Raw genomic sequence first — 12,541 nt, 5'->3', positions numbered from 1 at the left:
ATTTACTTATAGCGGATATTTATGTCCCCTCCCTTCTTAAAGCCCATTACCATAGATCTCGTTAATGGATTATTAATTTCTGTTTTAATTTAGTTTATTTGACCTAATTATTTAGATTTATTCTATGTCCTATAATTCATTTCCTCATAGTCCTCTTCTTCTTCTTAAGCACTACAGGCGGTTACAGGCCAAAGCCGTCTCAGTCAGTTTACCCCATCTAGATCTCATTGATCTCCCCTTATGAAAAAATAGATTCTTAATAGTAGAATGTTTTAGTAACATTTTTAGATAGAATTAAAAATTTCAAGAAAAGATTAATTTTATTCTTATTTAACTATGCAACTATAACACTGGGGAACATTTTTTTTTCTTTTGTTGCATGAGATTTTTGGACGGATCTTAGATATTTTTAGGTCACTGATTTCCTGTAATCGGTTTCTCTTTACAAGCTACGGTTTTTATGCAATTTAATCATATATTCCTAACCAAGACTTTTAAAATTACTCGAATGAATATTAAGTGTCCCCACTTTTCTGCTACTTAAGGAGTGGTAGGCAGAAAGTGATAATCATAAAAACAGATCAGTTCATCGGTAGCTTTCGCAACAAAACTGATACCAAATCTGAACCCCATTTAGATCTCATTGATCTCCGCAGGTAAATAATTGTATAAATGCAAATGAAAATGGCTCCCCACTGCAGTTTATTATGCAATGTCTTCGCAGATTTCAGTATATACAGGTATAAAGTGCGTAGCTTTGAGTATTCCCGAAGTTGAAGAAAAAGTATTTGCTGAAGCACTTGGCTAAGAAAGTTGATGAACACCGTAGAAAGCCACTAATTTGGCAGCACATAAAGACGCCAAGTTTACTAACGCTAAAACGAGGTCAAATAAGACAATTCATCTGTAATTAGACTAGAGCATGTTTTTGTGTCAAATTTCCCATAGTAAATACAAAAAATTATGAAATAAAAAGCTAGTTTGAAACTATGTAATGCAGGTTTCACCCAGTTCTTAAAAAATAAAAATTTCGGCATTTTTTTTTCTTTCATATTAACGGCAAATTTAGTATTCGTCGCATACAGTTTCGGATGAAGGATCACAACTTGACCCAGAGGCCGCTGGGGCAGCAAATTATCAAACAAAATTATGGTTTAATATTTTAATATAAATTATCGCAGACTTAAAAAATTTAAACTCTCTGAATCCCTGAGATCCTCAGGGTTCCGCGAACACAATTTGGGAACCAATGCTTAGAGTATGATTATCATACTTTTTTTGGTAGAACATGCACGCTTGTGTGTTCAATTAACTTTTGTCAAGAAGATGAACTAATTACACGATTTACAGGAATATACATCAGAGTTTAGGCACTATTCGAATCTTCAACCTCCATGCATCAATAATTATCTAAATAGGGGTTACTTTAATGATGTAACAAATAAGACTAGGTTAAAGTTATAGAATTTTAATGGTAGGTAAAATAATTTTCTTTTTAAATTTTTGACACCAATTTATAAAAACATGCGAACTACTACAACAAAATTTCCCACAACGACTATATAAGTTAGCATTTATGATTATCATTACACACTTGATAATCATGCAATTATCAGAGACTCCAACTTTTAAGGCTGTTTGAGGTTAATAATTTTATAAAATCAATAACGTTAAATTTAAGAACAACTGTAAGCCCTGGCAAAAATTTACTACTTCCATTATAGATCTTCAAGGTATGTAGATGACCTGTATATTTTATTATGAACTCCAATCCTGCTTTTAGATACATATATACAATTAAGAATATTAACAAAATAAACATAATAGAGTTTTTGTACTACACTTAACAAACATGTATTCCTTAACTTTTAAATTTTAATGACTATTTATCATGAATTTTCTGATTTGTTTCTACTTAATGTTTCTCTTTTATGTTTTCCTCAATGTCCAGGTTTATCATACAAAAGCTGGTAGGAAATACGCAGTCGATAATTTAACTCTGAATATTCCTGTCGGAGAAGTAAGTTAATTTTTACTCCATATATTATGTTATCCTGTCTTGAATTATACCCACACACATATACAAAGGTTGATTTATCAAGAAGTATCAATTTCAATGCCGTATTAATCACGAACAATGTAAGATATTTCATGTTACCTGCAGCAGAATTGTACTGGCTTATTTTAAATTTTCTTAGGTACAGTTGCAGATGTCCCAACAAATATATATCATGTGCGACCTCCTAAGTCACACGATACACATAGAGCCGATAATCCATTTCCGCCCAAATGCATGTTAAATTTTTTTAATCAAATCTGAATCAAATAATAGTGGCTGTGATGCTCCTCTAAATAAGCACCCTATAGGAAGAAATCAAAAAGTGTTAGAAGTTGGATCAGAGCATCTGGGGGGGGGCATTTATGAATTGCATTTTGTAGTACGGCTCTTCCAATAAATCGGGGAAGGAGATATTCTTCAAAGAAGGTATATACATACCTGCCAACTTTTAATCCCTTCCATTATGATTTTTCTCAGTGGTATTAAAATGGAATAAAAATTTCAATTTTAAGCAAAAAAATACGTTGTATTAGAAAAAGCTTAAGCTGCCTATCATGATGGTAACGCATATTAATGTATATGCTTAATTATTTTAGGAATAGTGGTGATGAAAATTCACTACCAAATTCTTATAACTTTTTTCAGAAAGCTGAGCAGTTGGCATCTCTCTGCATATTTCGAAATGTTTTGATGTAACAATTCCTGAATTTAAAAGTTTAAAAACAAACTTTTTAATCTACCACAACAAATCAGTAATTAAAAATAATTTATATAAAACCCATCATTTCTCCCAGTGGTATTAAAATAGAATTAAAACTTCAATTTTAAGCAAACAAATACGTTGTATTTGAGAAAAATATAAGACAGATTTTGTTAGTTTTTTAAAAGGTTCAGAATGACATAACTGAAAAAAGTGGTGAGTTATATAAATTGTTTAGAAATAGTGGTGGATAAAAATCTTANGATGCATTAGATGGGCTTCTCACCCCTAGACAGCACCTAACAGTCTATGCAGGTCTGAGAGGAATACCAGCAAAAAGTGTTGCCACGGTATGTTACTTGGCTGAATTCAAATTGTGAAATTTAAGGTCTGTTTGCACTAACCAGGACATGGCGCATAAATATGACTACAGTCTTTTTAAGCCATTTACAGTAGTCCATTTGCGAGATAAACATGCATAATTAGCCCATTAATACCCAATCACTAAAAGTGGTTGTAGACATTGATATATGTCTAATATAAAGCTCAATGGTAAACGCAATGGTAAAAGGAACTGTCCTTTTTTTTTAAAGAGGCTAGGCACAAATTGATGCCAGACATATATTGCAATCATGTAAAAAGTACCTTTACGAGACGAGAAAGCAGTACAGTGAAACCTCTCGGGAGCGACCACTCTCTGATCCACTGTAAAATGGTCGTTAATGGAGGTTGGTTGTTGTTAGAGGTTATCTCCCCTGACTTCGAAATATTATCGAAAGTTCACGATTTTTCGCAAACGATTTCGATTTTAATGAGTGTCATTTCTTAGTGCAGAAAAGCCCCTTGTGTTGGCGTTATGAAAACCGGATCGATGACTGAAATTTAGCGTTAGTAGAAATATTCCCTACTGATATAATTATGAGTAAAAATTACAACTGATAGAACTACTTTAAATAAATAAACAATTATGTTTTTTGTTTCCGTTTGCATTTAATTTTATACCATAAAAATTACTTAATTTTAAAATTTGAGAAGATATTTATTTATTTGAGAAACTTGGTTTTTTTCTAAAATAACTTTTATTTTTTCAATTTAGCTTTCAAATCTAAAAATGAATCGTTGATAGCATCGTCTTTAATGCACTTTGACTGCAGCCAGAGGCTGTAGATCTCTTTCAGAGATAGTCAAAAAGAGCTTTCTAAATAAGAGCCACTCACAAAGATTTTGAACACTTTTCAATCTACTTATTTGTTTGAAAATTTTTTCATGTTTCATTATTTGACCTTTTCCACATTTGGCGCAGAGGTTTTGCCCGGTCTCTGAGAGAAGTTGTAATGGTCTCTCTTAAAGGTTTTCTTCGACACAAAGTCTTTCGAAAAAAACTCCGTGCCTTTCAAAAGTGGTCGTAAATAGAAGAGTTTGCTACATTCAAGGTGGTTTTAGCATAGTAGTACTTATATTTTTTAAATTAAATGGATATTTTCTTAAGTTACATAAAACTTAAGATTCTGATGAAATTCCCTTTAACTTCAGATCCCAATATTTTTTTCCAATGCCCACCTGGTGAATGACCTTTCGTCATACAGGTATCTGAAGGACATGTGTGTTGGCCACTCTTTCGAGAACACTATATAAGTGGGGGAACTTTGCTCCCACAATAAGGACACATAATACAGAGAATGAAAGAACATCCATGTCTTGCCCGGGATTCGAACTCAGAACCTTTCTGGTGCAATACCCCTACGCATGCCGTTCGGCTCAGATCCCAATATAAATATGCTTTTAAATAATATGTCTAGATAAACAGAACTATCTTGTTTCTACATCATAAATGCTAATAATAAAACAATTCTACAACTATTTTATACGTTTTGAAAATTGAAAAAAAAATTAGATTTTCAAAAGAACGTTTAGCTCGAATCGGTTAAAGTGAAAACTATTCAAAACTAATGTCTCAAAAAATTACTTACTGTTCAAAAGAATCTTTGAACGAAAAAACGGATATGCATTTTGCAGTGTTCTGCTTAGGATACTCGAAATTTATACGCATCGTTTGTTAAAATAAGTTACAAAGTTCGCTGACAGAAAGGGCTGCTAATTTAATCAAACAATAATTTTGTTTTTAAGAATTACCTCCGACAAAAAAGTAATGAATTGCGAAGAAAAAAAATCGAATTTTCAAGAAAAAATTTAGTTTTCTAAGAAAAACGTAAAAATCTTTATGTGCGTATTTACTTCAATTTTCTTTTCATTTACTTTTGTTAATTTTTCCTTTTCTAGAGCAACTCAAAAAAATCAGATTTACCACAACCTTGAACCCTCTCCCTTAAATGTGTACAAAGATGTAATTATTGAAATATTTGTTTCAGGTGGTGGAACATTGTCTGGAGAGTTTAGAATTGGACGCACATGCAGATCGTCCAGTAAATGCCTTAAGTGGAGGAACGAAAAGAAAACTTTGTACATCTATCGCCACTTTAGGGGATCCAGAACTTGTACTCCTGGTGAGTTTTGACAAAACAAATAAGACTGAACATCTTCACACCAATTGTTTTACGAATATGTTGGTGTGTTTTAGTTTAAATCTTGGGAATTAAATCTAAAACTAAAATGTGAACAGTTATTCACTTTTCTACATAGTCGCCGTTAACATTGAAACGTTTGTCAAGTTGAGGCACCATCTTTTGAATCCCATGATCAAAGAACTCTGCTGTCTGACGGTTAAACCAGTTAATAAAGTTAAATATGAGCGTTTAACCAGTTAGCAAACAGTTAAACCAGTTTCTTTCAACGTGTTACCATTTTCCAAGCGTTTACCACAAAGAAATTCCGTGAGTGATGGAAACAGGTGAAAGTCTGATGGAGCTAAGTCAGGGCTGTATGGTTGATCCAGATCGTTCGTCGTCATAAACATTTGTTCTTATATCATTAAAAAGCCTACGCCATTAACGTGATTTTTCCATCATTTGTAACGTCCCGCAGTGGATTGATTGTTAAGACACGGTTCCCAGCAGATCACCGAAGTCAAGCATCACTGGCTGCGGGCAGTGAGCGAATGGGTGACCACTTGGGTCAGTCTGCGTAGGAACCGAGGGTATGCGGTACTGGTCCTCGTTAAACTGTTCTACCGTAAAGTGCTCGACTTCGCTTGCAGATCGTCGGGCTACCGAAGCGGAGGTGGCATCCCCTCTGCAGAGGATCAAAATTATGATGGTATGTCTTCGGATCATCCTCTGGGATGTTTCTCAGACCGTCGCCAATAGCCCATCGTGTAGCTCTAGTGCGATGTAAATTAACTACAACAACAACATATTCACCATTAACATTGAAACGTTTGTCAAGTTGAGGCACCATCTTTTGAATCCCATGATCAAAGAACTCTACTGTCTGACCGTTAAACCAGTTTCTTTCAACATGTTACCATTTTCCAAGCGTTTGCCATCAATAAATTCCATCCGTGATAACGTCCCGCAGTGGATTGATTGTTAAGACACGGTTCCCAGCAGATCATCGAAGTTAAGCATCACTGGCTGCGGTCAGTGTGCGAGTGGGTGACCACTTGGATCAGTCTGCGTTGGGACCTAGGGAATGCTGTATTGGTCCTCGTTGAACTCTTCTACCGTGAAGGTGGGGGTGCCATCCCCTCCGCAGAGGATTAAAATTATGATGGCATGTCTTCGGATCATCCTCAGGGATGTTTCCCAACCGTCGCCATTTGCCCATTGTGCAGCTCTAATGCGACGTAAATGAACAACAACACCATCATTTATAACACCTTTCCGATAAGCTTCAATAAGCTGCCGGTAAATTTCACCAGAACTTACTTTTATTTGCATATAAGAACTGAATAACTGAACGATCGACATGATTACTGATTGGCATAGTGACAAACAAAGCAGTATAACCATACAACCAACTCCCGCAAAGACCAGAAACGTAATGGCGGCGTAGTGAGAGACTTTCCAAGAGTTGTCAATCTTGACATCACTTGGCACGATGCGCAATCGGTTCTTACTTTAAAACAAACCCTCGTGTGCATGTAAACTCGAGAGTTTGTTACTGAGGATATTTTACGTCATCACTGTGGTCGATGGAAGCCAGATGCGGAATTCGTATCGACCAGACATTGCGGCGATTCGAACCCGGTTCGCCTCATTGGAAGGCGAACGCTCTATCCCTTTAGCCATCACGGCTCAATTAATATCAATACATATTAAAAATATTCGATTTCCAAGAGTTGAGAGAAGCCCCACTTATGTGTTTGCTCCGAAGCCTCCGGAAGTCTAGCTACGCTACAGGCCTTTTTAAAAATAATTTTTAAGCAATTAAATAACAGATAAGAACTGTGGTGGAATGTGTCTAAAAAAATCAAGTTTGAATTTGGCACCTGATTTATTTAATAGCATATGTACTAACATGTAATTCGATATATACGAGATGTAATTAATTATGTAATGCGTTTATATTTTCACAATTTACAAATCTAGAATTAAAAAAATTTTCTTATATGCTTTACTTCACTTGTAGGATGAACCAACGTCCGGCATGGATCCGGCAACCAGAAGACTAGTCTGGAAAAACATATCACAAATAACTGAATCAGGTCGATCAGTTATATTGACCTCACATAGGTATAGTAAATAAATTTTCAATTTTCAATTCAGTAATTGAGTGCTGAGCAATATTGTAGTATTCAAGTATGAGCAATATCCAAGTATCACGATATATCATACGAAAAATCACACTATTTTTTAGTTCGAACAATTCGCATTATTTTGCTCAACATTTTCATTACACAAATTAAATTTATTACTGTTTTATAATTGTATCGTAATCTGCAATTATTGCTGTCTATAATTTCACAATCGCGATTTTGTCGTATCTTATGCGTACTTTATGCATATGACTCGTGATATACTGTAAGAATACTTTTAAAATATAATTATGTCATGTTAAAAAAATATGGATGCTGCACGATACATCGTTTTATCACCCAACTATAGAAGTAATCTATCGTCCTAAAAATTCCATTATTCTTATTTTCATCATTAATAATTGGTTGAACAACGTTTTCTAATTTGTTACCCTGAAAAATTATCTCAACATAAGAATGACGTTTGTAGTAATAAGCAAATTCCTAAGTAAAATGCCATGGGTTTATTATAACGCCACATTCATCAAAATCTATGGTAATTTTTTGATTTTTTTTCGCACTGACAACATCGTTATATAAAATGAATAATACACCCGAAGACAAATAATTATACCGAATTTTACAGAAATAAATTTTCACCCGTTTAAACTTTATTTCTATTTTATTTCATAACCGGCATTGGACAGCTAATCCATGTTCAACTCCGTTGCCATGTAATTTTAAACCCAACCCATCAAGAAAACTCCTGGATCAATCATTGGGTGCAACTAGCCTTTATGAATTACTTTTTTATAGAACTAACCCGCATTTGCGTTACATGGAGAGGAAAACCACCAAAACTCCCACGGCTAGCTTGATGGCAAGGATCGTCTACCCCTGAGGATATTTTACGTCAGCACTGTATCGGTGCAAACCGGAGCATAATTCGTATCAATCAGCCACCACTGGGATTCGAACCTGGCTCATCTCATTGGGAGAAGAAAGCTCTATTCTTTAAGATTACACAGCTCTGCTTTCATATTTTGAACTAACACAATGTCTAATTTTTTTAAATATGGTGCAAAATTTTGACCTTTCTGTCGAAGACTGAATTAAAAGTAAAGTTTAATCTCCGAAAATCATTTTCGCCAAATTCCTAAGCCATATAACGTTACATAAGGTAACATATTGCATAAGACTATGCCTATCAAAGAAAGTGAAATAATTCCAAAAAAAAAAAGGAGGAAGAATGTTACTAGGGCGGTTAACAGTAGTAGAATTTTTAAGCCATTTTCATTAAATACCTATTGATGTTACGTACTTAAGATAGCAAATTGCTCGAAACCATGTCGGATGCTTAAAACAAAAGATGAAATAGAAAAATAAGAGGAAAAATATCTGTACGGAGTTGCGTAATTTTTGAGCCACATTCATCCTATCATTTTAGTGTATCTAGTTTTTCCTTTTATGGTCTTTTTGAAAAACATAGCTCTTAAATGTTTAATTATCTTTCATGATTATATGTATTCTAAGAAAATTGTTTCCATTTAGCATTGAAGACTGTGATGTATTATGCTCAAGACTGGGGATAATGGTGAACGGCAAAATTGCATGTTTAGACAACCCCTCCAAGCTAAAATCAAGGTTGGTATCTTGTAATACAGAGTAAGCCTAATTAATTCATTCAATCTCAAAGGACAGCATTTTTTACAAGCATACAACGTACAAAGACTTGGAAAGATAAGTACACTCACCAAGTGTCTGAGTGGACTGATCGTTAAGACACGGTTCCCAGCAGATCACCGAAGTCAAGCATCACTGGCTACGGTCAGTGTGCGGGTGGGTGACCACTTGGATCAGTCTGCGTAGGGACCGAGGGTGTGCGCTATTGGTCCTCGTTAAATTGTGCTACCTTAAAGTGCTCGACTTCACGCGCAGGTCGTTGGGCTACCGAAGCGGGGGTGCCATCCCCTCCGCAGATGATCAAAATTGTGATGTCAAGTCTTTGGATCATCCTCCGGGATGTTTCCCAGACCGTCGCCAATAGCCCAATGTGCAGCTCTAGTGCGACGTAAATTAACAACAACAACAACCAATTTTCTGAGACTTATTAAAATTGTACGCCCACTTGCTCACACGACGCACATCCAGTTTCAAACATGCTTTCAATGGCATGATTCTATCAATTTTCGCCATCGCAGTATGGATTTGTTATAGTTTGTCTACGGTAAGAACTTCCCCCACCTCAAAGTCTGAGGCCGTCTGCTGCTATGGGAACAAGAATAGTGCATTTCAGGAAGGGTAGCTCTTCTTTCCTCTAGGACTAACAGAATAGAACGAAGAAAAATATTCCCTTTTTTTCGCCGACCACACATTTCTACTTGAAGTAGTAGTTATACCTCGTTACCATAATCACCGCCACTGGTTCAGACGAATGGATAGGGGAGTTCTTACTTTAAACAAACTATACTGCAGTGTTGTCGGTATTGAGGGTAAATAAACGTGCTCAGAAGTTTTCATAACCTCAATGACGCTGCGATCATTGATCGAAACATTGAAGAGTTATTTATATTACTGATTGACCATTGGGGTGGGTGCCGTGTGACCAAGGAAAAATACATTGATGTACTAGAATTTCGGTAAATGCATCCTTCCATTTATCATGCGTTTTTGTACGTTATATATTTGTGAAAAATATGCACAGATTTTTGAAGGTGGGTGTATCAATAAGGTGTGGTGCTATAACAGTATTTTATAGTACTGTTTCATTTATCATTAAATTATCACACCCTCATATTTGAAATCAATTCATAAGTCATAATTTTTTTTCTTTTCTTTTCAGATTGGGAACTGGATACACGTTGTCTTTCAGAATGACTGAAAACTTCTCAAAACACTCTTCTCTTATAAATTTCATCCAAGAAGGTCTTCCAACCGCACGCATACAAGTAACGTAAAAATTAACCACATTTATATATCTTTGTAAAACCGGTTGTTCCAAAAATGACTGGCGAATTGAAAAATCAATTTAAAGTAGTGCGGTTCACTGCGAAACAAGAAATTAGATTAAGACTCGCCATCTCTGCTATAGACAATGTAAAGGTGGGAAATCCTTTTCTCTGACAATTTTGGAAATTGAATGGCCCAAGCATCGAACACCTAGTATTGGCCCATACTTGGAGGGGCCTATTTCAAAAGTTTAATCTATGTTGGTAATTTTTATTTCATAATTGTCGTTGAACAGCCGACCCAATCTTGATTTTACGGCCACCAATGTTCATCGCCGTATTCTTGTAATTTTCAACACAATCCAGAAGACAAGGGAGCATTTGGTATCTTTTTTCAAGCAAAGTCAAATGAAAAACTAAAACGTCAGAAAATTTTTCCTCCCAATTTAATTTAAATGTTCGACATTTTCTTCGGTTTATTTTTTCCAGGATCAAGTATTGGGAAAAAAAATTTCCTTCGTAGAGGACTGTGGAACTAACCCACATTTGCGTTACATGAAGAGGGAAGCCACGAAAATTTTTCAAGGTTAGTCTGATGGCAAAGGGGACTCTAACCCATGATCCATCTACCACTAAGGATATTTTATGTCAGCACTGTGGTTGATGGGAGCCGAGTACGGAGAAATAGTATCAACCAGCCCTCATTGGGAGGCGAATACTCTATCCCAAGAAAAACTAAGGCTCTATGCTGGAAATTGTAATTTTATTTTATATTATAACCGTCTTTGAACATCCGACCCAATTTTGGGTTTACGACTACTAATGTTCAACTCCGTAGCCTTGTCATTTTGAACCAATCCGAAAGACAAGGAAACTCCTGGATCAGTACCCCCAGAGGTATGATTTGTAATGGGAACATGGAGGACCTTGTGACTCGACAGATTTAACGTGCATCAGTCACCATTTACTACACGGGGAGTCTTCGTCCAGCAGGGATCGAACCCACGACATGGGCCCAGTGCCCTACCAACCAGGCTATCCCGGCCCTGGAAATTGTAATTGTAATAACTGATTGGAAAGAACCACAGCATCAGCTATATAAACAGTTGCAATAGCTCCCACACTACTACGCATGAATAAGGTACAGCGCTGCACAATTTGCATCCAGCCCTAATTTTGCTAGATATTAAAATTTCAAGGTATAAAAAGTTTTAAATTAGCATTAAAATTTCGTAACACATTCTTCTAAGTTATTTTTTGTCCTCCTATATATTAAGTTTTTTCAGGATTTTGAAAGGTTAGTTACCAATTTGGCCACCGAGTTATAATTTATTGAGTGTCATCGTTAATATAGCCTTTTTTTTGATCCGCTCGGGGAACAGAGCGTTCGCTTACCAATGAGGTGACTCAGATTCGAACCCCAGCGGTGACTGGTTAATACAAATTCTGCTCCCATCAAACACAATGCTGATGTAAAATATTATCAATGGTAGACGAATCATGGGTTAGAATTACCTTATCGCCAGGCTAACCATGAGACGGTTTCGTGATATGCCTCTCCACGAAAAGCAAATGCGGGTAAGTTCCATCAAAAAGCCTCCACGACGTTAGTTTGTCCCAATGCTTGATCCAGGAGTTCCCTTGTCTTCTGGGTTGGCTTAAAACTACAGGGCAACAGGGTTGAACATGGATAGTCGTAAACTCAGAATTGGGTCGGTTGTTCAACGCCGGTTTGAAATTAAAAAAAAAGTATTGCCTCTTTGGGAACAGGTTCTTTTTTTTTCTTCATAAACCTAATCATGCAACTGTGATTATAAACTTCAGTGGTAGCTAACAATTGAAAATATTCACTCAGGATTGGAAATATATCACTTTTTTTAATATAGGTAATTAACGAGAAGAAAAAATTGTGGGTTCATGAGGATGGATTAAACCAACATTTTAGTATAAATAGCGCTTTTCTAAAATGATTTTTATATTAAAAAGAATATAAATAAATGTTTTCTTTATACAGGTGCACAGTGGTAGAAGAATCGAATTAATACTACCGGATGAAAATGTTTCTCTATCAAACCTGTTTTGTCAACTTGAAGAATGTGCCAAAGAGTTTGGTATGGAGGATCTCGCAATAGATCCCACAACTCTCGACCAGGTAAATAAGTTGCATTCATAAAGTTAGTTATTTCATATATATATATATA

General features: G+C 35.7%; 1 protein-coding gene across 1 annotated transcript in view; it reads left to right on the top strand.

Annotated features, from left to right (window-relative positions):
* LOC107441908 (uncharacterized) overlaps window positions 1-12,541 on the top strand; it is a 208,420-nt gene that overhangs the window by 190,113 nt on the left and 5,766 nt on the right. Inside the window, exons 71-77 of the mRNA XM_071181726.1 lie at window positions 1,952-2,020; window positions 3,020-3,109; window positions 5,129-5,263; window positions 7,287-7,390; window positions 8,944-9,036; window positions 10,235-10,340; window positions 12,355-12,492. Coding sequence (XP_071037827.1) covers window positions 1,952-2,020; window positions 3,020-3,109; window positions 5,129-5,263; window positions 7,287-7,390; window positions 8,944-9,036; window positions 10,235-10,340; window positions 12,355-12,492 — 735 coding nt within the window. The remainder of the gene's footprint in view (window positions 1-1,951; window positions 2,021-3,019; window positions 3,110-5,128; window positions 5,264-7,286; window positions 7,391-8,943; window positions 9,037-10,234; window positions 10,341-12,354; window positions 12,493-12,541) is intronic.

This window comes from Parasteatoda tepidariorum, chromosome 6 (assembly GCF_043381705.1).
Source record: "Parasteatoda tepidariorum isolate YZ-2023 chromosome 6, CAS_Ptep_4.0, whole genome shotgun sequence".
NCBI lineage: Eukaryota > Metazoa > Arthropoda > Arachnida > Araneae > Theridiidae > Parasteatoda > Parasteatoda tepidariorum.
Note: the sequence above shows the minus strand (reverse complement) of the source record. Positions and strands in the feature narration are given on the sequence as shown.